This window comes from Vipera ursinii, assembly GCF_947247035.1.
Source record: "Vipera ursinii genome assembly, chromosome: 3".
Classification (NCBI taxonomy): Eukaryota; Metazoa; Chordata; class Lepidosauria; order Squamata; family Viperidae; genus Vipera; species Vipera ursinii.
In genome coordinates this window covers 187,214,956-187,242,552 of record NC_139516.1, presented here as the reverse complement: position 1 = coordinate 187,242,552, position 27,597 = coordinate 187,214,956, and the positions used below count along the sequence as shown (strand labels likewise).

The 27,597-nt window shown below is 39.3% G+C and overlaps 1 protein-coding gene across 3 annotated transcripts in view; it reads left to right on the top strand.

The window, feature by feature from the left end:
• Window positions 1-27,597, top strand: part of TRIQK (triple QxxK/R motif containing) — a 68,902-nt gene that overhangs the window by 27,306 nt on the left and 13,999 nt on the right. For all 3 annotated transcript variants that reach the window (XM_083359699.1, XM_083359697.1, XM_083359698.1), the window contains exon 2: window positions 4,412-4,485. In XM_083359699.1, coding sequence (XP_083215825.1) covers window positions 4,431-4,485 — 55 coding nt within the window. In that variant the 5' untranslated portion in view covers window positions 4,412-4,430. The remainder of the gene's footprint in view (window positions 1-4,411; window positions 4,486-27,597) is intronic.

The following is a 27,597-nucleotide window of genomic DNA, read 5'->3' as shown; positions in this document are numbered from 1 at the left end:
AGACCTCAGGGTGAGGGTTTTTTGTGTCTGTGTGGTGGGGTGGAGGGAAATGGGATCTGTTGTAACTCAGTCACCTTCACTATTCTGTTCCCCCTTTGGGGACCCAAGGCTTTTAGTCCCTTATGGAAGGTTAGGAGAGTTGGGGCCAACTTCACATTGGGGGGCAATATGTGTGTGCCACATGCATGTAAAAAATTAGTTTATGATATAAATCAGAGCTTTATAAACCTGAAGCAGGCTTGATGCTTGGGATCAGAAAATGTTTTTTTTTTATAAACTAGAAACAAAAATAAGCTGGAGGGTAGTTCTTTGTAAGTACACTATTCTTTGTTAGTTGAGATCCTACAGGTGAATAAGACCAAATCCTAATACTGGATATTCAGTCAGATATGGTAATGTGAACTTTTAAAATGTTTTTAGAAGATTATTTAGTTCACCTCTTAGAGGACAAACTGGCTTATTCTTTCAGGACCTCCACCCTGAATTAGTAACCCTTTCATCTCTCTTGGCCTCATGTGTTGAAAACCTACAGAACACTTTCATTAAAAATGCTCCTGCACACAAATTGACTTTTTTTTATTTGTTTGTTTGTTATTGTGATGAGAAATGAGTGGTTAGAAATGTTAAGGTGGAGACAATGTGCCCTATCTGAACTTCTACGCTGTTTCACTATGAAAAAGGGTTCCAGCTCTTCTACTCTGCTGCTTAGAAATTAGACAGCCAGGTGTGGAGCAGGGGATGGTACTTCTCTTTGCGAAGGCATTTGGATGCAATATTTCAGTCCCAAGCCAATTATGACACCATAATTTCCACTTTATGCTGCCAGAACAAAGAAAAAGAAGTTGAGTGTTTCATCACCGGAGGTTTTTAAGTAGAGACTGGGCAGCTACTTGTTTCAAATTGTATAAGGTCTTCTGCTTGAGCAGAGAGTTGGACTAGAAGACCTCCAAGGTCCCTTCCAGCTCTATTTTGATTGATGAAATTTTTTTACCTCTGCTATATTTGCCATCAGTAGGACTTTCTCATGTTCATACAGTAGAAAAGAGGATTGAACTCATGTCTTCTTTAAAAGAAGAAAGGAAAGGAAAAAAGAAGGAAGCTGGGTTATTTGTATAAAGAAGAGATAGTTTCCTTTGTAAAATATTTCATGAGCTGGTATGATGATTAGAACAAAATTGTTTCTCAACAGGATGAATAAATAATCAACATTCTTTTCCTTATGAATCCATATTTTAGTTAACAGGCTTATAGCAACTTGCAGGATTTTTTTTTTTTAATCAGGGAAAGGTGATGAGCTTTGGTCCCCTGGGAATTCAATTGTGAAAACAATCTTGGTTTTGTACATGCTAATATAGATCTGTTATTCCCTTTCCACATCTATTGCAAGACATTTTAAATTGTGGCTGATCTTTTATGCAAATAGCTGTCTTATTAGACATTGTGGCTGCATGTGCTAATGTCTCTGTGGGTTTCTTGGGAGTTTGCTATCTAACTATCAAAGCAGTTGAAAGGAATGATGATCACTGAGCAGCTCTGAAGAACAAAGAAAAGTCACAGCAGTTTTAGAGGTCTTGGTAGCCACAAAATCAGTGACAGTTTGAAGCACACACACATCTAAGTGTTTCATCTTACTAGACCAAACTTCTTTTTTTAAAAAATAACATTGGCATTATCTTCCATTAAGTATTTTACTGGGAGTTCAAACATTTTTTTCATTGCTGAAGTTTTGTGGCAAATATTAAATTGCAATAAGCATTTTTTTTAAAAAGTTAGCTTTTACAGTCTTACCTGGATGTAATATCTATTCATCTAATTGTCTTTGTTTTTATTTCTTTTGTCCCTCATATTTGAATTGAAGGTAGGATATGGAGAGAACAAACAAAAAGAATGTACAGTCATGCTCGAAATTGTTGGCACCCCAGAAATTTTTCCAGAAAATCAAGTATTTCTCACAGAAAAGTATTGCAGGAACACATGTTTTGCTATACACAGGTTTATTCCCTTTGTGTGTATTGGAACACAACAAAAAAGGGAGGAAAAAAAGCAAATTGGACATAATGTCAAACAAAACTCCAAAAATGGGCCGGACAAAATTATTGGCACCCTTTCAAAATTGTGGGTAAACAAAATTGTTTCAAGCATGTGATGCTCCTTTAAACTCACCTTGCACAAGTAACAGGTGTGGGCAATATAAAAATCACACCTGAAAGCAGATAAAAAGGAGAGAAGTTCACTTAGTCTTTGCATTGTGTGTCTGTATGTGCCACACTAAGCATGGACAACAGAAAGAGGAGAAGAGAACTGTCTGAGGACTTGAGAACCAAAATTGTGGACAAATATCACCAATCTCAAGGTTACAAGTCCATCTCCAGAGATCTAGATTTGCCTTTGTCCACAGTGTGCAACATTATCAAGAAGTTTGCAACCTATGGCACTGTAGCTAATCTCCCTGGTCATGGACAGAAGAGAAAAATTGATGAAAGGTTGCAACGCAGGATAGTCCAGTTGGTGGATAAGCAGCCCCAAACAAGTTCCAAAGGAATGCAAGCTGTCCTGCAGGCTCAGGGAGCATCAGTGTCGGCGCAAACTATCCATCGACATTTAAATGAAATGAAACGCTATGGCGGGAGACCCAGGAGGACCCCACTGCTGACACAGAGACATAAAAAAGCAAGATTAGAGTTTGCTAAAATGTACTTGAGTAAGCCAAAATCCTTCTGGGAAAACGTCTTGTGGACAGATGAGACCAAGATAGAGCTTTTTGGTAAAGCACATCATTCTACTGTTTACCGAAAATGAAATGAGGCCTACAAAGAAAAGAACACAGTACCTATAGTGAAATATGGTGGAGGTTCAACGATGTTTTGGGGTTGTTTTGCTGCCTCTGGCACTGGGTGCCTTGAATGTGTGCAAGGCATCATGAAATCTGAGGATTACCAAAGGATTTTGGGTCGCACTGTAGAGCCCAGTGTCAGAAAGCTGGGTTTGCGTCCGAGATCTTGGGTCTTCCAGCAGGACAATGACCCCAAACATATGTCAAAAAGCACCCAGAAATGGATGGCAAGAAAGCGCTGGAGAGTTCTGAAGTGGCCAGCAATGAGTCCAGATCTGAATCCCATTGAACACCTGTGGAGAGATCTTAAAATTGCTGTTGGGAAAAGGCACCCTTCCAATAAGAGAGACCTGGAGCAGTTTGCAAAGGAAGAGTGGTCCAAAATTCTGGGTGAGAGGTGTAAGAAGCTTATTGATGGTTATAGTAAGCGACTGATTTCAGTTATTTTTTCCAAAGGGTGTGCAACCAAATATTAAGTTAAGGGTGCCAATAATTTTGTCCGGCCCATTTTTGGAGTTTTGTTTGACATTATGTCCAATTTGCTTTTTTTCCTCCCTTTTTTGTTGTGTTCCAATACACACAAAGGGAATAAACCTGTGTATAGCAAAACATGTGTTCCTGCAATACTTTTCTGTGAGAAATACTTGATTTTCTGGAAAAATTTCTGGGGTGCCAACAATTTCGAGCATGACTGTATGTTGTTTATCTGTAGTTCCATTTTTTTTGTATGTGTGTGTATAGGTAGACAGACAGACAAACAGAATCAGCAAGGGCAATTGTAAATGTTCCATATAGGATTTATGAGTAAGTTTATTAATGATGCTAAGCAATTCAAATAAAAGGGGAAAAATTTATTAATATCTGTAGTGTATCTTTGAAGAGTTAACAGATAATTAGAGCAGGGGTGTCAAACTGCATCCCACGGGCTGGTTGCATCATATGAAGGCCATGCCCACCCAGCTTCAGCAATGCAAAAAAAAGTCATGATACGTCGCAACATGTCACGTGATGCGGTGAGTTTGACACCCGTGCTTTAGAGTAGTGTTGAAATGCCTTGTTGATGCAGGCATTCATCTGATATTCTATGGTTTATAGGTTGCGAATGGCACTAAATATTACAGTTCAAGTTGATTCCTTCTTGATTTGCTAATATTACACACACACACACACACACACACACACACACACACACACTGTTGTTTAAAACTTCACAAGATTTCTGCCTCCCATCACTACAAGAGAAGGAGAGTTAATAAGTCATGGACTTTTATAAATGTGCTTTTCTTCTTAAGGAGGATGAAAGATGTAGGTGACTGGTAAAACATAAAAGCTAGCACTTGTTGCTTGCATCATTGAGAAAAAGAAGAGTATGAAGTTTTGTTGATCTGAATCAAAACAAGAAAGTAATTTTAAGTGGTAGTAATCAGGCATTTATATGGATTATTTTCTCCGTAACTAAATTCTGTTCTATATATGATATTTTCCCTGTATGTATATAATGTATTGCTTGATTTCATATGTTGATGCATATAAAATGGCCGTGGAGTTTCTTAAGCATGTTTTAATCTTTGATTACAGAGTTCATAAAGACAGAAAAATGGGTAAAAAGGATGCTTCAAAAATACCTATGGATCAATACAGAAAACAAATAGGTAAAAGTTTTCTTGGATTTTGCATTTATCCCATCTCATCTTATGTAAAGTTTTGCACTAATACTGTTTCTTAATGAAAACAGAGTGAATATTAAAATATTTTTCCTTTTTAAAAAATTCATAAGAAAACAGAATTGTTTTTATGTTTCTATAGTGTTGCCTATACCATGGGTGGGTTACAAAAATGGTAAATAAATATGAATATCTGAATGAATATAGACTGCAGAATCGAATTTAAATATATATTTAAATTAAATATTTAATAATAAGTAATAAAAAGCCACCTCAAAATGCATTATCAGGAAATTCAGGTATTAGGATAATTTTATGGTCAGTTGGGGTAAAGTACAACTGATTCAGTGTAACAAAGTAATCAAACTAATCCCCGATAAGGGCAGTTTGGAAGCTGTTGAGGACAGCAAAAAAATGAGTGATTATTTCATTATGCAGCCAATCTTTCAAATTCCAGTATGAATTGAAAAAGAAAAGAAATAATAAGGAAAAACAAAAATAACAAAAATTTAAAATGAATTTCTATTAATCAGTCAAAGAGTCAAAGTCAGAGTATATTTTATGACTCTTTTCTGTCTTCTCTGTTTGGGCTATAAAATCATTTTTTTAAATTTTATAGCAAAAGAATAAAATGGTGCAGGAAAAGAAGAGCACAGCATTTTCTTTTGATCTAACGTTACATGTTCAGGAGCTCAGCAACTAGAGGATTGAATCTATAGAGTTATAATGGCTGCTGTGTGATTTATCTTTGGTTTGCTGTGAATAATAGATATAAGAGAAAGTGGTCCATAGTTTGCTCCTAGATGTACCTTTTCAACTGAAAAGCAGAATTGAGATCTAGGAAAAATGTTTCAAGCCACTGTGAAGTTTTCTGATGTCCTTTTTTAATGTCAGATTTCATTGGAAACTCTGTAGACATTGATATGAATGTTCAAAAAGTCATCGTGACTTCTGTACTAACATGTATTTAAACTTCACCCAAACTGATTTTTCGTATTTGCATGTTTGCGCATTGGATAGCCAATCCCACCTTGAATTTATTACATGTTGCTTATTATCATATTTCATACAAAAGGTACCACAAACTTCAGTGAACCTGACAACTTTTTTACTGCCTTTAAATAAGTTGTTAAGCTTTTGAAATTGAAAATAGATTTGAACTCTATAACCTCTTCTGATAGGCATATCAAGTTCAGATGTTCCCTTTACCACTCTTTACACATCAGACCATGTCTAATTTGGGGGAAGTGATTTTAGCACTCCACTCAAGAGTTTGCACCTATAATTCAATGAAAGTAAAATTTCTTGTTCCCTAGCTTATAGTTGCTATCATTAAGCTTTCCTAAATCAGAACTGTACTCTGTGCATATGGTGAAGTAGACTAAGAGCAACAAAAAATTCAGTCAATAAAACATTCTCTACTCTCTTGGAAACACATTCATATCTACTGTATATTTCATGAATTGACATGAGATGTTGGGATACTTATCTATATTAGTATAAAGTGAAATCTGCATTGATGATGAAAAATAATGAATTTTTAGGCTAGAATATTTTGTTTACACTCACTGCTTACCCTGGAGAAGTAAATTGTCTTAATCCCTAATGCCTCGAATGCTGGAACAGCATGGTCCAAGGACATAAAGTACCTGATGGCAACACTAGATGCTAAGTGTTCAGGATACTACTCTTTCAAGGCAACTGGGACAGTTGGAGAAATGCCCACTAGCCAATTACAATATGCTCTGAAGAAGACTTTTTCTGGGTGACTGGTAACTGAATTGTAATTTTGCAAACTATCATAAGCTGTCAAAGTTGGCCTTCAAAGCACATCTTGGCGTATTTTACCGATGAAATTACCAGCAAAAATCTTGGATAAATCTTTCCACTCACTGTAGGCTGAGTGTCATGGCTTTGAGGAGAGATACTGTATATATCTGTTTATGTATAATCACTCGTAACATCTTAACTCAGCAGCAGACACAAACTGAATATAGATAATTGCCTCTGTGAGCAGCTGTGGAAAAGACAACTCTGAGAACTGCTACAACTGTGGAAATCCTTTGAAAGAAAGGATGTGTGCTGTACAAGCAGACGTATAAAAAAGCTTCCTTTCTTAAGAGCATTAAAACAGCCATATCTTTTTTCCACACTTGCACAGTTGCTTCATAATCTGTTACTGTTTGTCTGTGCATTCAATTAATGAGTCAGTTCTACCAGTGTTTCAAAGAGATGTGTTTGTATGAGCTTCTGCACGAACCTTTTGAAAGGATTTGCATAGCCCTAATGCTTGCTAAAAACAGGATTGACTATTAAGCCCATATAATAAATATGGACTGTTTTCTAAAAAATAGAAAATAATTGTCATATACTATTGATAAGAGAATAAAAATATAACAAACTGAAAAAGGTTTGCATGATACCATGCTAATGCTGTGAGTATCTGATGCAGATTTCTAGAAAACTTCCCTTGTAATGGAATTTTACAATAGAGGAGTTTGAAACACTTAATAATTTTTAACAATTGAATTATTTGATAAACTTTAGGGCAGAAAATTGTAATTAATCACTGAATGAATTAATCATTAAAAAGTGTTCAATGGATGTCCAATTTTGCCATAAACCAATATTGTGATTTAATTACTTGGGAAATTGATGCAAAAGTTTCAGAACACATGCAGTAAACATTAATGGAACAATCTACACAAATTTTTAAATATATAAGTCATCTTCATAATAGGAAATCATTTTCATAAAATATAGATTAAAATACTGCCTACTGTCCCAGTTAAATAAGTATATCATTTATTGGGCTGCTAGTTACGTTTTATGGTTTTTATGATATTTATGATATTCTGCTGCCATCCTTATGACTGCCAGTTGAATAATGTTACCAAACCTAGACTGGATTTCCAGTTTAAAACAATGAAATTGTCATCCATTTGTCACAAGAATATTTATACTGTACATAAAAATAACGGTGTTTTTAACATCTCTTATTTGAATATCTTTTTAAAGTTAGTTTTTGTTTTCTCAGTTTGATTAAAAAAATACTTAGTGCTGCAATCCTTTTTATAATTACATCAAACTCAGTTGGGCTTATTTCCAAGGATATAGGGCTGCAAGCAAGTATTTAAGACAACAAAGGGCAGCAATTGCAAGGATGATGAAAAGGATATGCTCAGCTTTTTCAAATATGCACCACAATATCATGTGAATTACAAGTAGGTGCTTGCTTGTAACGGAAATCTTTACATTCTTCATTTATAGGCAGACTACATAGACAGGATTGTTTGAATTCAGGCTAAAACAGTTTAAGAGCAGGACCTTGTATCTGCAGGGTTACAGTATTTTCAGCATATGGAATAACTGGCATGGAGTTACAAGAATCCTCTTTCTCCCTGTCTTTGAATGCAGTGCTCTATGCAAACAGAATACCAAGAACACTGGGCGCTATCTAACAAAATGAAATTCATTGGTGAAAAAAGTAAGGTTCTACATTTAGGCAAGAAAAACCAAATGTACAGGTGTAGTATAGGGAGTACCTTGCTCAATAGTAGTAACTGTAACTGTAACTGTGAGAGGGATCTTGGAGTCCTAGTGGACAATCACTTAAATATGAGCCAGCAATGTGCTGCAGCTGCCAAAAAAGCCAGCACAGTGCCAGGCTGCATTAACAGAGGAATAGAACCAAGATCACATGAAGTATTAATACCACTTTATAATGCCTTGGTAAGGCCACACTTGGAACACTGCATCCAGTTTTGGTCACCACGATGTAAACAAGATGTTGAGACTCTGGAAAGAGTACAGAGAAGAGCATCAAAGTTGATTAGGGGACTGGAGGCGAAGACATATAAGGAACGGCTGCTGGAATTGGGTATGTCTACTTTAATGAAGAGAAGGACTAGGGTGGACATGATAGCAGTGTTCCAATATCTCAGGGGCTGCCACAAAGAAGAAGGAGTCAAGCTATTTTTCCAAAGTGCTCGAAGGCAGGACAAGAAGCAACGGATGGAAACTAATCAAGGAGAGAAGCAACCTAGAACTAAGGAGAAACTTCCTGACAGTTAGAACAATTAACCAGTGGAACAACCTGCCTCCAGAAGCGGTGAATGCTCCAATACTGGAAGTTTTTAAGAAGAGACTGGACAGCCATTTGTCTGAAATGGTATAGGGTTTCCTGCCTGAGCAGGGGATTGGACAAGATGACCTCCAAGGTCCCTTCCATCTGAGAAAATGGGAATTTGGGACACTTCTTCATTCTTCATCTACCTTTTCTGTTCCCGGTGGTCAAAAGTCAGGAAAAGAAACAAGATATGTTTTTATGAAACCGTCACTGCTGATGAAACAAGAGCCCCAGTATTCTGATACACGTATTATTTTAAGGGAATGGATGCTATATTCATCATGACCAATAGTGTAGTTCAAAAGAATTCACAACAGAATGATTAATACTTTTATTTTGTTGAATTAAATAAGAAATACATGCCGAATAACTGTATAGTCATGATTAAATTTTGCCAAGCATTTCTTGAACTGCTGCATCTATCAAAATGATACAGCAGAAATGGGCTTGTTTCCAAGCAGCACTTTATAACAATACTGTATTTTTAACCTGTCAACTACCTCAGTGTCATGGCTGTATCTTCAGTACAGTTATGAACAATAATATATAGTTTGAGTTATAGAACAAAAACACATCCTCTTGTTCATTTGTCAATACAATGATTGATAAAACTGTACTAATGTCACAGAATAAAGATAAATTTCCCCATCAACGCCCTTTGTTGTCAAGAATCTAAAATCTATTACTAAAACAATTATTATATTGCCTCAAAGTGGATTCTACAATACCTGTTGTAAAAAAAGGGCTATCCAGTTGAATACATTATTTGATGAAAAACTAAAAGATGTTCTTATTGAGTCAGATCCTTGATTCACCTAATGCATTATTTTCAACACTGACAGAAATCTCCAGGCTTCCAGAAGAGTTTTTCTAGTTCTTTTTGGTAATGTTAGAAATTGAATTTAGAATCTTCTGATACAAAATAAACACTTTACTGTTTGATGCAGATGGAGTTCCTAGATTAAAGATAATAACCAGTGTTTTCTGCATGAGGGTATGAAAGAGAGAGGAAGAAAAGAGGAAAGCAAAGAATGGAGAATGTATTGGGGAGAGGACTGTCTGTGTCTAACAAAAGGTTTATATAAAAGAATAGTGGATTGTTGCTAGGAAGTAATAATAAGGGTGTGATAAGTTTAGGTTCATATTGTGACTAAATGTTTTGTTTCCAATCGACAAATAGCTTTCCTATAATAAGAATATCAGTGGACTACCTGAGAGAAACCTAACAATAATTCCATTCTCATCTGTGAAATTACAAGAACTTTCTATTGCCTTCAGATAAGGAGATTGGCATTTCCACATGTAAATTCCATTTTTCTCCCCCTCTTTTGACATACCATATACAGAGATCCCATTCATTTATTGGAAATTGTTGTGTAATTCTCTCTCTCCATTATTTTTTATTTTAAAACTTTGTTCTGTGCCTTGCCATGATTGATGTTGATCTGTTCAATTTCAGAAAGTGATCTCTCTCTCTCTCTCTCTCTCTTTCTATCTATCTCTCTCTCTCTCACACACACACATACACACCCACACACAGACACACTCACACACAGAGGATACATTGGTTTTCAAGCCTAGAAAGTTTTGCAATTATGCAAAATAATTTTTTATTAAACAAATAAAAATATGAGGTTTATTTATTTAATATTGGGTTGTGAGGGAAATATTTTTACAATATATTGATCTTATAGTTACATTTAATTATTTTCCATCTGTGGAAATTCTGTGTATGAGGGCTGAATGTGAAGTAATGCCTCCCATATTATAAATCATCAACAGATGGCAGTACTGACATGCTAGAAGCTCTGACATGTTCCTTAGCATCTTTTTTTTTACTTCAGTTAGTGAACAATTGCTGTAAGAAAAAGTTGTGTTGCTGTTGTTTCTGAAATGGAAGCTTGCAATAAGTACTCATTGGTATGGTTTAAGCAACCTACCATGATTGATTTTTGAGTGCCGAAAGAGTCTCACCAATTGAAATTCACTGCCGAATGCAAATTGTTTATTTATTTATTTTATTTAGTTATATTTATATACCGCCCTATTCCCTGAGGACTCAGGGCGGTTTACAGGGAATTAAAAATCCAAAATACAAAAATTAAGAACCAAATTAAAAAATATTAAATTGACCCTGTACTCAATTAAAAAAAAACCCAAATTAAAAATTTCTCCTCAGTCTGGGCCCGAGAGCTCGAAGAGCCAGGTCTTCAGGCCCCGGCGGAATGATCGGAGGTCGGGAGCAGTTCTCAGCTCCACCGGCAGCTGGTTCCAGAGGGCAGGCGCTCCCACCGAGAAGGCCCTATCCCTGGGTGTCACCCGTCGGCAATCTCTTACCGGCGGGACCCTGAGCAGACCCTCCCTGTGGGAGCGCACTGGGCGAAGGGCGTTTGATGCCGGCAGCAGGTGTTCCCTCAGATATCCCGGACCCAGGCCATGTAGGGCTTTATAGGTGATAACCAGCACCTTGAATTTCACCCGGAGGGCAACCGGAAGCCAATGCAGCTCACGGAGTAGAGGTGTTACATGGGAGTATCGGGAAACCCCCATTACAACTCGCGCAGCCGCATTCTGCACCAGTTGAAGCCTCCGAGTGGTCTTCAAGGGCAGCCCCATGTAGAGAGTGTTACAGTAGTCCAAACGGGAGGTCACAAGCGCGTGAGTAACTGTGCGTAGGGCGTCTCGGTCCAGATAGGGACGCAACTGGCGCACCAGGCGAACCTGAGCAAAAGCCCCCCTGGTCACGGCTCCTATATGGTCTTCAAAATTGAGCCGTGAATCCAGGAGGACGCCCAAGTTGCGAGCCCTATCGACGGGGGGTAACACCTCACCCCCCATCATTAAGGATGGAATAACTTGGTTAATCCGAGATGCCGATATGCACAGCCACTCAGTCTTGGCGGGATTGAGACGAAGCCTGTTTCTCCCCATCCAGACCTAAACCGCCTCCAGGCACCGGGACATCACGGAGAGGGCATCACTGGGTTGGTTCGGGGTGGAAAGAAAAAGTTGGGTATCATCAGCGTACTGATACCCCACCCCAAAACCACGAATGATCTCACCCAGCGGCTTCATATAGATGTTGAACAGGAGAGGCGAGAGAACCGACCCCTGAGGAACTCCACAAATGAGAGACCTCGGGGCGGATCTCTGCCCTCCTGTCAACACCGACTGCGAGCGGCCCTGGAGGTAGGAGGAGAACCACCGTAGAACGGTGCCTCCCACTCCCAGCCCCCTGAGACGCCGCAGTAGGATACCATGGTCGATGGTATCGAACGCCGCTGAGAGATCTAATAGGACCAGGACAGAGGAGCAACCCCTGTCCCTAGCCCTCCAGAGATCATTCACCAGCGCGACCAATGCCGTCTCCGTGCTGTGTCCGGGCCTGAAGCCCGATTGGTACGGGTCCAGATAATCAGTTTCCTCCAGGAACAGAGGGAGCTGATGCGCCACCACACTCTCAACAACCTTCGCCAGAAAGCGAAGGTTGGAGACTGGACGGTAGTTGTTTAAAACAGCCGGGTCCAAAGCAGGCTTCTTGAGAAGGGGTCTCACCACCGCCTCCTTCAAGGCGGCAGGAAAGACACCCTCCTTCAAAGAAGCAGTTATTACTGCATGGAACCAGCCTCGTGTTCCTTCCCGAGCCGCATAAGCTAGCCAGGAAGGGCACGGATCCAACAAACAGGTGGTGGTGCTCAGTCTCCCCATGATCCTGTCCACATCATCAGGGGAAACAGGGTCGAACTCATTCCAGATAACGTGCTCAAGACCGCCTGATTCCTCCACATTAGACTCTGCCCAGTGAGAGTCCAAGCCGGTCCGGATCCGAGTGATTTTGTCCGCCAGATGATGACTAAACTCCTCGGCTCGTCCCTGCAAGGGATCCTCTCCTCCTGATTAAGGAGGGAGCGAGTCACCCTAAACAGGGCGGCCGGGCGATTATCTGCGGACGCGACAAGGGCGGCAAAGTAGTTAGACTTCGCCGTCCTTATCGCCGCAAGATAAGACCTTATAAAGGTTCTTAACTGCAATCGGTCGGATTCGGATCGGCTGGATCTCCAACCGCTCTCTAGACCTCGTCTCCGCCGCTTCATCTCCCAGAGCTCCACAGAGAACCATGGGGCCCAACGGGATCTGCGTCGGGTCAGAGGTTGCATGGGTACAACGCAGTCGAGTGCCCTGATGGCTTCCGTTTCCCAGGCCTCCACCAGGGCATCGACTGGGCTGTGGGTAAGGGTGATAGGTATAGGCCCAAGCGCCCTCTGGAACCGATCTGGGTCCATTAGGCGCCTGGGGCGGAACCACCTGGTCGGCTCCGCTGCCCAGCGGCGGGGGATGGCATGACGGAAAACCAGCCTCAGGAGGTGATGATCTGACCATGACAGAGGGGTGATAGATGGAGAACCCCCTCCCAGATCATCCAACCACTGTCCAGACAGGAACACCAGGTCGAGAGTGTGACCCCCCTCATGAGTCGGGCCCTCAATAACCTGGGTCAGGCCCATGGCTGTCATGGAAGCCATGAACTCCCGAGCTAACTCCGACGACTCTCCCAGTGATGGCAGGTTGAAGTCACCCAGGACTACAAGCCTGGGGAACTCCACCGCCAACCCTGAGAGGGTGTCGAGCAGCTCGGCCAGGGCTGTTGCCACACAGCTGGGCGCCAGGTATGTAAGCAACAAGCCCAACTGAACCCGAGGACCACACCTCAAGAGGAGGGTTTCACTCCCGGCCATCTGGACAATGGTGGCCTCCCGGGGACACAAAGTCTCCCGAATAACCACTGCCACCCCACCACCCCTGCCCTGAGCCCGTGGCTGGTGCAGCACCCGGAAACCCGGCGGGCATAACTCGGTGAGAGGCACCCCTCCCTCCGAGCCCAGCTAAGTTTCCGTGATGCACGCTAGATCCGCACATTCCTCCTCGATCCGATCACGGATGAGGGGAGCTTTATTAACTACGGATCTAGCATTAAAATAGACCAGCCTGAGCTCAGGGGCCTGATCACCCTCATCCCTGGGTAAGAGGGTGCTAACCGGAGGGTCGGAGCGCGCCACCGCTCGAAGATAGCGGGGGCGCGATCCCAGATGTTGATATGACCCTCCGCGCAAACACCTGCTGCCATACCCTATCACCGTTGTTCATTCCCAGCACCAGCAGCCACCTCCCCCAACCCCGTCCCGTCAGGACCTCTAACAGGTCCAGACTGAGTGCCGGTAACAGGTTCCCTCCCAACCTCCCCTCCCTCCCCCTCCCTAACCTCTTAAAATAACCGGCTAAAAATCTGATCAGGGGCCTCTTAGCGCGTCTTAACTCGAGGCCCCTATCCAAGCCCTACCACCTCTCGGAGTCCCAAAACTTGGGCCCGTCATTAAGGGGAGTATGGAAACAGGCGACAGGTCGCGCCCATGAGGCAGGAACCGCCCTAAGGGCATACAAGTCCGCTTCGGAATAACGATGGATCATATAGCGCTCAAATAGTCTCTTGGGGCCGATGTTGTAAATATGGCCAAAGGATTGTTCGTTGATGGTACAAAGATGGAAAAAGAAGAGTTCCAGTGGGCATATCTCTCAATCTGCAAAGCCATCTCAGCTCTCACCTGAGATGGAATTCCAAGGGACAACCTCAGCCGTCCTCTCACTCCGGCTGAGGAGTCTAACTGGAGCAGAGAGAGAAAAGGGGAGTCCTAAGCCAGGCCCACCCCAACTGGTCTCCCGCACCAGTGAGGTGGTCGCTGACCAGTCCAAAACCGTCCTCCCACCACGGTTCGGTCCCGTCCACACTGGATTATCCATAGGGAGATCTTAATTCCCATCAGGTATGGAGCTAGCCGTTTATAGTATTGATTATGTTGTTTTAAGTGTATCACTGGGCCAGATGAAGATGGTGAATTGGAAAGAGCTTCTTTAGGTGATCCAGGACAACATGGATGACCCATGACACAACTGACAAGTTTTATGTGAAAAAGGTCGAACTGATTAAGGTCAATTGGTGGATCTTTCAAAAGAAAATTGTTGTCAAGCAATTTTCACAGAAATGTTCTACTAATGTTGGAAGTTTTGTACAAGATGAGTTCCTCCCATGGCAGAAATGAAAGCTTCAATAGTTGAAATTTGTCAGCAATTGTCATGCTATGAAAATGAAAGTGAGGAATATCTTCAAAGCATCATGATAGCTGATTAAATATTGCCTTGTAATTATAACCCCAAAACAAAGTTGTGAGTCCATTTTTACCTGTGGGAGAGGGAGAATTGCAAATCCAGTAACAAACTCTAGTTTAAATCGTGATAGCAATAGCACTTAGACTTATATACCACTTCACAGTGCTTTACAGCCCTGTCTAAGCAGTTTACAGAGTCAGCATGTGGCCCCCAACAATCTGGACCTTCATTTTACCGACCTTGGAAGGATGGAAGGATGAGTCAACCTTGAGCCATTCAGAAACAAACTCCTAGAGTGAGCAGTGAGTTAGCCTGCAATATTGCATTCTAAACACTGTGCCACACAACTCAAAAATAAACTTCAGACTGTGTTCTTTCAGCTGGTTTGTTTGCCTGCATGGACCTACATAAGCACACAAGAAGCTTCCATCATGACTGTATAAGTCAGGATTTTAAACTCATATATAAACATAGCTGGAGAGCTGATTTTGTCCAGGTGCTAGACGTCTGTAGTTTTGGTCATGTTTTTTTGTTTTGTTGGGGAATGGGAGTCTCTGTGTTGAGGGAGATGGTTTCCTAGGAAAATCTTTGTTCCTTGCAAGTTTCTGATTAAGAAGTTCCTGGATGAAAAGTTACATCTTAGGGTTCCAACTGGTTTTGCGTAATTTGCTTTGACTCCTCCTTTTTCAGAATCCTGGCAGTTGGTCTGAAATGGATGTAATAATCTCCCTTCTTGGATGGATTGTTTGGATTTGTTCTACCAAAATCTATTTTGGTTCTGTTTAAGGGGCGGTTGTACTTCTTGGTACCATGCGCCATATGGTGGCATCCTTATACTAAAATAAATCAGGCTTCAACACCAAAAAACTATACTTTCATACTATGAAAGGAATAGAAATCAAATGGAAAAAGGCATAATATAGTGCTGAATCTGGAGGAGAAAACAAATCTTCCCTACAATTTTTTGAATTAATTAGTATTTCACTGAAAAAACCTCAAAGGTGATTCTTGTTTGTTAATTTCAACTTCTATTTCCCACTGAACTAAATCAGAGCTTTTGCTGGGTATTTCTGAAACCACAGCAAGCAAATCCATTAATGTTGTTTTCTTTATTATGCTTACCGTTTCAAATGAACATGAATTTTGTCTCATTGAATTTTTCTCTTTTCACATCCTGAAGATAGCTATTCAGTGCACTATAGTCAGCTTCCTATCTATCTGTTGGCAGAACTAAAATTTAAAAGATGCATTTCTTGAACAATTTTTAGAAGCAAAAATGAAAATGTTTAGATGAAATGGGACTTTTATTTGCCACTGTTTTCCCCTAAAAGTTAAATTAGATTTGCTCTAATAATAAAATTTAATTAACTTGCTCAGTTTTTCAGCAACAAAACTCATGAAACAACAAAGCTCACAATTCAGCAACAAAGCTCATCAATGAAGTTTTTCAGCAGCAGAATTTTTATGTTCGTTAAACAGTAGTGAAATTAAGCACCTTATAACTATTACAATTTTAAGAATATAATTCCTATAAAAGCAAGCACTAACCTCTATAATGTCAAGATCAGAGAAAACAATTTTCTTCTTTATTCTATGTTGGTCAGACTACATATAGAATACCTCATCCAGTTTTGGACTTCTGGAGAAGCAATGGTGGATTGAAGATAGCTCTGCTTTCAGTAGAGCAGAACAAAGGAGCTGGTGAATGGATCAGCACCTCAAAATTCCTCTCTGGATATGGTGAGGATCTGGATCTCCCACAAGTGAGCCATACAGAGGTTTTCCACAAAGAAAGCCATAACACAATGGTCTCTGGTGGATATTAGAATTCTGAGAGCCAAGAAAAGTTAGCTTTGTCCAAGCCATGATTTGGAGTCTTCAGACGGATGCTGGGTTTGCCCATTTCTTTTCTTAATCACTTCTGGAAATTGCTTGTTAATTGCTTTTTGGATTTTAAAAATCTTCAAAGTGACAAGTTTTATTGCACTGGATTACTTTCCTTCAATTCTCAGTGAAAGAAGTTTCATGTAAGTTTAACCTGAAGCAAAAGGGTAGCCTTAACACTGATTTTGGAAACTTATATATAAACTAAGGAGACAGATGAATTGGAAATATGATTTTGAAATTAATTAAAAGAATCCTTCCTGTCGCTTGTTTAAAATCCCATTAAAATATATGAATATTTCGAATCCAAGTATAAGAAATCTTCCTGTGGAAAATGTGGATTAGAGAAAACCTGGTAAGAGGAGACTTTGAAAGCTGAATACTAAAGACAATGAGTAAGAACTATAGAAACCCACTAATGCGGAATGGAGAAAATATTTTAACTTTGGAAGAATTCAAGGATATTTGGAAACAAATGCACTTAAAATTTCTCTTAAGATTATCTGCTACCATAAAAAATGGATTTAAAAGAGGAGAGGATACAATTGAGAGGCAGGCTGTTTTGGATGTGGATTTAAAAATGTCAAGTTACAAGAATGAAATGGAGAAAGATGTTACACTGCATTTACAAACCGAATGATTTCTTAACTAAAAGAGATACTTGAACAACTTTCTTATCTTGGACTTACAAAATACACATCTTAAATTAATGATGGAGTTTTTGAGCAGAATCAAAGAGAAAATGAAAACAAGTCAACTTTTGGGACACTATTTAAAGAGACTATAGATTTCCTTCTAAATTTCTGAACACAAAAGGAAGGCGTTTAAAGTTGACTTATCTGATCAAGTTTGAAATAGAGATGTATTCTTTCTAATGGCAATTAATGGATTTTTCTTGACCAGGACTGAATGACCAGGTTTTAACAATTTGTTTATAGGAAGAAGTGTTTTTTTTTGTATTTTAAGAAAAAGTGATAGTGTTATAGTGTTAAAAATAAAACAAAGTAAATTAAAGTTGGCTATTTGATTAAGGTTAAAATGTAGAGGTTATTGCTGGTAACTCAGGACTTTTGCTGATTAGGACTAAATGATGAGGCTTTAAAATTGGATCAGAGATGAGATATGAGAAGAAGATAACTTTTATCACAATATTAGAGAAGATAAGTTCTTGCTTTGATGGGGGATGTAATTTCTTTAAATAATTTTCTTGTTTTTCTTTTTTATTGTTTACAATTTCTTTACTTTTCCCTCCTTTTTTAAAAAAAAATATTTTTTCTTTCTTTTACTTTATATTTTCTTTAGTTTGCTTTAGTTTTTTTAATCTTTATATCTGCAAAAATTAATAAATATATATATATATATATATGTAAAGAACACTGTATCCATCTGAACAGCACATTTGAAAATTCACAACTTGAATAAATGGAAATAAAAGATGATGAAGGGCCAGGAAGGAAAAACTTAGGATGAATGGTTGGGGGTATTGAATATATTCAACTTAAAGAAAAAAACATTATAATTGTCTTTCAGTATTGAAAGGCAGTTCATGTTGAAGACAGGGCAGACTTGTTCAGCATTTATGGAGAACTGGCTGAGAAACATATTTACATTACAAGGAAGTATGTTTCAGATGGACAGTGGAAGAATTTGTAATGATCAGAGCTGTTTAGCAATGGAAGAGATGGCCTTCAAAGGTGATGGACATTTATTTATTTATTTATTTATTTATTTATTTATTTGTTTGTTTGTTTGTTTGTTTGTTTTTATAAACCGCCCTTCTCCCGAGGGACTCGGGGCGGTGTACAGAGTAAGCTAGCTAAAGTCTTTGAGGCAGGATGTCAGGAATCAATTAGTAGTGGATTCCTTACATTGGACCTTTTTCTTATAACCATTACATTTTATAATTCTGAGTAAAATTATCATTTTGTGCAGTTCAGAAGTTCTTCTGGAGGTTAAAGACCAAAAATATCTTCTTAACAGATAGTGTAAAATCACTTGAAATGATCAAACTTGTTCCAGCCAACCAAACCAGCCCAGTATAAATTTGAGGTCAGCCAAAACAAAAATTAATAAACAGTGGAATAATTTAAAATTACAAATGGGTGAGGCAAAATAGCCCCCATGGAAAGAAAACAACTTGTTAAAATTGCTGGAATCAGTAGTTGAAGATTGTTCCTTGACTTCATTCCATCACATCTTCTTGGCTGTGCCATGTGTGCTCTATATTAAATGGAAAGAATTTATAGGTAGATATTTCCCAGTGGCTTTCTGACAATTTTTTGTTGAAAATCCCTTCCCCTACTGACCTCTAAGCCCCAATAGTTAAACAGAAAGGCTTTGGAGTGGCATTTAACACCTAGATAAACAGATGTGGAGTAATATTTAAATTTTATTCTGCATTCTGCACACACTGACATTTTCATGGCTGTCACTTTTCCATGATCTGAGATACGTTAAAATTTGCAAAGGTAGCATTCCATCCATCATTTTCAACACTTGCTTATTCTGTGTTTTTTTTAAACATGTCCAGTACAAATCATTCTCACAGTCCAAAGCTGCAGTTCCTTTCTTGACTGATATTTTAGTTAATATTTCTCCATACAGTTGGAGACATTGTTTTGCATTGTTCTGCTCATGCTCCATCTGGTTATAAGTATGTACAGCCTCTATTCTTTTATGTAAACTGATATTAGTGTCATTTATTTTATGGTTGAACTGTTAAGACCTGTCAACTGACATTTATTTTGAAGGAAAGTATTTTAGAATTACAAGTTCCCTGAAGATGATATAGTGCAGAAATTATGAGTGATTCAGAAAGATTGAGATGATATAGTAGTTTGCAGTGAGAGGAAAAAAATCTGTAAGCACAAATCCAAACAATCCCAGTGAAGAGGAAAAATATGGAGGACAGCTGTGGAAGCCAATGTAGCTGAGAAAAAAAGTTCCTTAATATGTGAGGACAAGAAAGAGATGTCTTTAGGCAGAAGCTAGATAGCCATTAGTCTACAATGCTTCCATTTGAATTTTTGTATTGAGCTGTATATTAGGCTTTGCTGAAATGGCCTCATGTACTGTAATTCTACAATTCTTCTTTTCTATTATTCCTCACAGTAAATTTAGCATGAGACAAAATAGATGCAAGAGTAAAGGTATTTCATATGAGGTCAGTGAAACTTCTTTGGGAAAATATTAGCAATATTTCTCCAGTTAAGTGCCACCTACACTCAATATCTTGTTTTTGTTTCTGAATCCAACTAGAAATGGATTATAATGGTAATTGATACCAAAATACAGGGGCATATAATATGATATAGGAGCCTTCATTCAGAGAGCTGATTTATTTGAGCTGGCCACAAAGACTACTGATCATAAAATAGGAAATGGGTGTCTCTGGAGGTGTCATATCAGAATGGCAGCCATGACTGTGCAAAGCCTATTGGACTTAACTCAGTAGACTAGGGTGCATCAGGAAACATGACAAACTAAATCTGCTTTATTGTAAAACTGCATTAACAGAACCTTGCAAATCTAAAAGTACAATTCTCCTTCGCAGCTTGAGTCATTAGGGTCCAATCTGAACCTCTTGGCCCACCCAGTACCCAGCTTCAGGCTATGCTGACTCTTATTTGACTGTTTCCTAGGCATCATCTCTTACTTCTTCTTCCATTACAAAGTAATGCATCACATGTAAACAGAAAGAAATAAGTCCAATATTTAAAAATGCTTGAATGCAGAAAATGGTGGAAAGCTTCACATAGTATACACAATGATGATATTCATGGGCCTTTTGGACCTCTTTTCCCTCTTGCTCTCTTTTAGTATGCGGTATATAGAACAGGAGTTACAGGTAGTCCTTGACTTATAACCACAGTTGGTACCAAAATTTTGGTTACTAAGCAATGCAGTCATTAAAACAAGTCATCACATGACTGGACCTGATTTTACAACCATTTTTACCACTATCATTAAATGAATCACACAGTTATTAAGTCAGTCATATCATTAACTGTGGTCTTGTCGATGTCATCTGGGAGGAGTTCGATCCTGTGACTCCACAAGAGGTGGACAGGATTATGGGGAGGCTGAGCTCCACCACGTGTTTATTGGACCCGTGCCCCTCCTGGCTGGTTTATTCGGCTCGGGAGGGGACACGAGGCTAGCTCCAGGCAGTGATAACTGCTTCTTTGAATGAGGGTAGTTTTCCCGCCGCCTTGAAGGAGGCAGTGGTGAGACCCCTCCTCAAGAAGCCTGCCCTGGACCCAGCTGTTTTAAACAACTTTCGTCCGGTCTCCAACCTTCGCTTTCTTGCGAAGGTTGTTGAGTGTGGTGGCGCAGCAGCTCCCTCTGTTCCTGGAGGAAGCTGATTATCTAGACCCATACCAATCGGGCTTCAGGCCCGGGTACAGCACAGAGACGGCATTGGTCGTGCTGGTGAATGATCTCTGGTGGGCTCGGGACAGGGGTTGCTCCTCTGTCCTAGTCCTATTAGACCTCTCAGCGGCTTTTGATACCATCGACCATGGTATCTTACTGCGGCGTCTTCGGGGGTTGGGAGTGGGAGGCACCGTCTTATGGTGGTTCTCCTCCTACCTCCTGGGACGTTCGCAGTCGGTGTTGGCAGGAGGGCAGAGGTCGGCCTCGAGGCCTCTTTTTTGTGGAGTTCCTCAGGGGTCAGTCCTCTCGCCTCTCCTGTTCAACATCTATATGAAGCCACTGGGTGAGATCATTCGTGGTTTTGGGGTTGGGTATCATCAATATGCTGATGATACCCAGCTTTTTATTTCTACCCCAAACCACCCCAGTGATGCCCTCGATGTGATGTCCCGTTGCCTGGAGGCGGTCCGGGTCTGGATGGGGAGGAACAGGCTTCGGCTCAACCCTGACAAGACTGAGTGGCTGTGTGTGCCGGTGTCTCGGGAAATTCAGAATATTCCATCGTTAATTATGGGCGGTGAGATATTACCCCCCGTAGATAGGGCTTGCAACTTGGGTGTCCTCCTAGATTCACAGCTCTCCTTGGAAGATCATATAGGAGCTGTGACTAGGGGGGCCTTCGCCCAGGTTCGCCTGGTGCGCCAGTTGGGCTCTATCTAGACCGGGATGCCTTGCGCACAGTCACTCATGTACTCGTGACCTCCCGTTTGGACTACTGCAATGCTCTCTACATGGGGCTGCCCTTGAGGACTACTCAGAGGCTCCAGCTGGTGCAGAATGCAGCCGCGCGAGTGGTGGTGGGGGCTTCCCGATACTCCCATGTAACAACTCTACTCCGCGAGCTGCATTGGCTTCCAGTTGCCCTCCGGGTAAGATTCAAGGTGCTGGTTATGACCTATAAAGCCCTAAATGGCATGGGTCTGGGTTACTTACGGGAGCACCTGCTGCCAGCATCAACTTCCCTTCGTCCAGTGCGCTCCCACAGAGAGGGCCTCCTTAGGGTGCTGGCGGTCAAAGAGTGTCGACTGGCGGCCCCCAGGGGGAGGGCGTTCTCTGTGGACGCGCCAGACCTTTGGAACCGTCTACCGGGTGAGCTCCAGATGGCTCCCGACCTTTGCTCCTTCCGACGTGACCTAAAAACACATTTATTTGAACAAGCCGGCCTGGTCTGATGGGTTTAGGGGTATTTTATAGTTTTGTATTAATTTTATTGAATAGGGATGTAGTATTTAATATTTTTAATTTTTGTATGTTGTATTTTATTGCATTGCCCTGTACACTGCCCTGAGTCCTTCGGGAGAAGGGCGGTATATAAATTAAATTAATTAAATTAAATTAAATTAAATTAAATTAAATTAAATTAAATTAAATTAAATTAAATTAAATAAATAAACAAACAAAGCAAATCCAGCTTTCTCCATTAAGTTTGCTTGTTGGCAAGGCCCTAAGTAGGGATGCTTTAACCATTGTAAATGCAAGTCAGTTGCCAAGCTCTCAAATTTCGATTATGTGACCGTAGAGGTGATGCAACAAGTGTAGTTTTGTGAATGGGCCATAAATCCCTTGTTTCAGCACTGTTGTTAAATGAATGTTTGTATGTCAAGTGCTATCTTTAAGCATGGATACAAGTGTGATTGCCTTGCAGAATCTCCACGCTAGCAGCAGACATCCTTGGCCCTCAGGAAAAGATTTAGATGAGTATGATCCATTATAGTTTGCTTTGATTTGCATGTACTTTGTATCAATTTGGCTGTCTGTATTTATACAACTTTTCCAATCTGATGCTCTTCAAATATATTAGAGCGAACAGCTCCCAGAATTCCCAGTACCAAAACTGGGAGATATCAGTTTGGGGAATATATATAGCATATAGAAAAGGATTGCTTTATGGATTTAAAATTACAGCTTAACTTGTGCAAGCAGATCTCTCAACTGAAACTGCAGGGGGAAAGGAACTAATTGAAGGTATATATATTGCTATACCCAAGAAAGGCTTTTATTCAGGGAAAGAAACCCTTGGTGATAGCATAAAAGAAACTTATTCACTTTAATGCATCCTTCTTGTTGGCTTAAAGCTGAAATACAGTTACTTGAAAATTAATTTACCTCTCATGAATGACTGGCTGGATTATCTTTGTGGCATAAAATGTAATGATATGTCAGCCCTGAGCTCAGAATGCCTTGTGCCTGCTATTAAAAAAAGTTGTTCCTGAGCACTTAATGTTGTGTTAAATGATGATGTGTCCTTTGCAAATGTATTATTAGTGTCAAGCTGTTCCATCTCTCAAGATTGAGAAATGGCCAATGATTTGAGCTACCATTAAACCTGAATAAAAAAAAAGAAAGAAAGAAAAGGGCTGTGCGCTGGGAAGGAGGTTCATGCACACTTGAAGTACTTACGCTCTGACTATATTCAATGCATATCAAAATGTTTCAGTTAGCAATAGACTCCAAAAACATCTTTAATCACAGCAATTGAAACTGTATTAAAGCAAATCTCTCTTCCTCTTTTATAAAGGAAAAATCTCCACGTATCTATGGGTGTTAATAGTAAGATCCAATAAAAAGGGCACTGTGATATTGCTGATGAAGTTATAGTTTGATAGGTTTGCTATTAATTTAAATGCTAGTGTAGCTGGAGTCCTTTTATTTGAAGTGTGAAGTTTCATATTACTAACACAATTAGCTTTGTGAATATATTAACATCCCATCTCCATAGGTTTCCCAAGAATGCTTTGTAATAGTGCCTAGCCCTATGGTATTAGCCAGAGGAAAACAGGGACCTGATGCGATGATGATGATGATGATGATGATGGAAGGGACCTTGGAGGTCATCTAGTCCAACCCCTCTGCTCGGGCAGGAAACCCTATACCATTTCAGACAAATGGCTGTCCAATCTCTTCTTAAAAACTTCCAGTGTTGGAGCATTCACCACTTCGGGAGGCAGTCAATGTTTTCTCTATCAGAGTCAATGCTTTCTCTATCAGAGTCCTGAGAAAACTTCCAAAAATATGATTTATATATCAACTCTTCTTGGACAACTCATTTCATTTTAATGTAAAGGTATTCATGTCAGCATAGATAAATGTGAAAATAGATTATAATTAACATGTCAATTAACTGCAAAATAGCATAATGTTTCTTATATGAGGGTCAGTTGAAGTTGTCCATATCTAGGACAATCGCATATATTTAGCACAAACATCAAATGTTGAATTCCCTTCCATGCAAATATGTTTATCAACTTCATGGCATTGAGACTCCCATATGGTGGGCATAGAAACCTATATTGATACCTACATAATTTTCTGCCCTATTATGATTTAATTTCACACAGGCCTTCTTCCTTTTCCCTTTTTTTCTTTTTGAAAAATAGAAAGTTGTGATGCAAAACACTCATCTCTAACATCATCCTTGTTTCTAAAAATGACTCCAGTTTTTACTAAGCATTCTTATTAAATAACAATTACAACTGTAACCCAATGCTTTATGTCCACTTGTTCTGGAAACAAACAAAAAAACAAGTTGTTCAATTAGCCCCAACTTTAGTTGTCTTCTCATAGCCTTGGTGGAGCAGTGGGCTAATGCCTCCTTAAGTAACACCAGCTGCCTGAAATTAGTGCAGGTTTGCATCCCACCAGGCTCAAGGTTGATTCAGCTTTCCATCCTTCCTAGGTAGGTAAAATGAGGACCCAGATTGTTGGGGGCAATAAGCTGACTTTGTAATAATGCCGCTGGGGGGGGGCGAAAGCCCTAATAAGCAGGCATATACATAGAATGAAGGCTATTGCTAAGCAGATTTGATTTGTGCTTAGATTGTAAGCCGCCCTGAGTCTTCGGAGAAGGGCGGGATATAAATGGGATTAAAATAAAAAAAATTTAAAAAAATAGTGGTCGAGAGTTGATAGAAGATGTTGGTTTGGGTTATATGTTTTTGTATTTTTGATTTTTATTATTATGCAATATCACACTGTTAAATGTTATGAGCCACTGAGAATCTATTCATGATTGTGGCAGGACACAAAATTAATAAATGCATAAATAGGAAATGGTATGGAGAGTAAAATGGGATATGATAGCAACTATGGATGGATTATTTTCTGGTAAATTGCTGTTAAGGCATCAATAATGTCTAGTATAATATCTTTTTTGTAAATGATAAACCTTGTTTCACTCACTAAACCAAATAGGAAAGAAGAATTTATTTGATAGCCTGGCAGTGATACAAACTACCCCAAACCCATTAAATATAATTTAAACGTTTTTTCTTTTTAAAAATATACGTCAAATATTAAGGGCATATACTATATATTGGGAATGCAGGATATATTTTCTACAGTAATGATAAATTCAGAAATGTGTCTTTTTAGTTTACCTCCTTCTCTGTAAATTTGTGTTGTGTACTGTGAATACTTTTAACGATACCATATCCAATAAATAAAATAATTAGGTAAAATTACACTAGGAAAAGAGCTCATAATAAATTCAGACAGCAAGAATGTGGTGCACCATGGATAAAAATGTGATTGCTTTCAACTTTGATGTGTTTCATGAAAGAGAGACATTGAAAATAAAACCAGAAAACCCCCCCACTATTTTAGCAAAGAGATCTGCAAATTAAACCACGCTTAAAAGGGAAGTGCACACTGAATAAATTAGTAAGTAGGAATTGGTGTTGTAGGTATCAAATTATCCCTAACATTTAGAGACAAAGAAGTAACAGCTGACCTCCCATTGCTGGAAAGACAAAAGCTGACTGAGCATTGGTGCTACATTATCTTCTATTCCAGCACCATAAGTGTGTTTATTTTGTTTTCTGGAGTGGCAGGATTATATCCATTTAATAAAAGGTTAAAAAAAGATAAAATGATTTACCTCACAGGACACGATAAATAGAAAACTTAAAGGATTGTAACAGGACTGCTTAATGTACAAAAATCATGAATTTTTTTTAAAAGTCCTTAATAAAAATTAAATATTAGACAATGTAAGCTGCACTGGGTAGGAAACTGTGTATTTTTTATTATTGTTATACAAGCACAAAAATATTCAGGACAGCAGTTTCTTGGCAGATATAAATTGGAGAAAAAGTGCTGAAAGGAGTTTTAAATCTGTAATGTTGATTTCTTTTACTGTATGTCAGTTTTTGGCATGCTGTAAATAACTCATTTTCAGATACTTTGCCTGTGTAATTAAATTTAGATTGTACATTTCTTATTTCAAATATTTTGACTCTTTCTTGTTTGTAATTTAATTGTGACATAATTGGTGTGGTCTGTATAAATGGGCAATAAATTTATGGACTTTTGTTTGGGAGATTGAGCAATGAATAGAACTTGGTAATCATCCCAGGAGGAATTATCTTGGACATGCATGTGAGAGTTAAAGAACTGAAATTAGTTTTGTTTTTGAATGAAAGACGAGTAGATATTTACAGGCACCCATAAAAGACAATGAATTGAGGAACAAGTTAGAAGCAAGTCCTTTTGCAGGTGAAAAGAAATGTTTTTGAATTTGAACCAGCTGTATTTTCTATGAAAGAGAGTCTGATAGCATAATGTGCTTCCACATATATACTTTATGATACTCAAGAAATAGGAATGCATTAATTTTTATACTTGCAAATACAAGCAAGGAGCAGCTTTGGCTGAGGATAATAATGAAGATGAGTATCAAAAAGACTGGGCTGGACCAAGGCAGAAGCTCAAGTGTAAACCAAGGAAGTCCTGAAGCTTACATTTTCATTAAACAGTCACCAGATGTTAATTGGCTAGTTATGCTTGGATTGCAGTAAACACAAAGCACAAAGTGGTAGACCTGGTAAGATGTAAAGGAGAAAAAGCATCCTGATAAAGTAGTTTTAGGTAATTACTTAAGGCAGTCATAAGCCAACTAAAATTCTAGGATATTTCAAGAGTAGACTGATGTAGTGACTCTGGCTAAAATGTAGAACAGGTTTAGTCCCTACATAGAGAGACCACAATGTGAATAATCATAGCAAGCTAATAAGTGAAAATTTGAGAGTGATTCCAGTCAGTGATGGAAGTATTTGCCCTTGATTATATTCCTTAACTGTGCAACATATGCAATAATATAGAGCTGTGGGGTGGACAGAGTATGCTTAGTTTGCATTTATTTATTATATTGATTTATATAGTTGACCAGTTGCAAGTCTGGGCAGTGATCAGCAGATTAAAAACCAACAAAGCATTTGAAAGCCCATTTTGAATTAGTACTTGAATCAAAATGCATTTATCATTCAAAACGTGCAATTCTTCAAGTTTGTTGTATGTGTTTGTATTTGTACATGTCTATATAAGGGACACGGTGGCTCAGTGGGTTAGGACAGTGAGCTTGTTGATCAGATGGTCGGCAGTTTGGCGGGTCGAATCCCGAGTGCCGGGTAACAGAGTGAGCGCCAGTTACTCATCCCAGGTTCTGCCAACCTAGCAGTTCTAAAGCACGTAAAAATGCAAGTAGAAAAAAACGG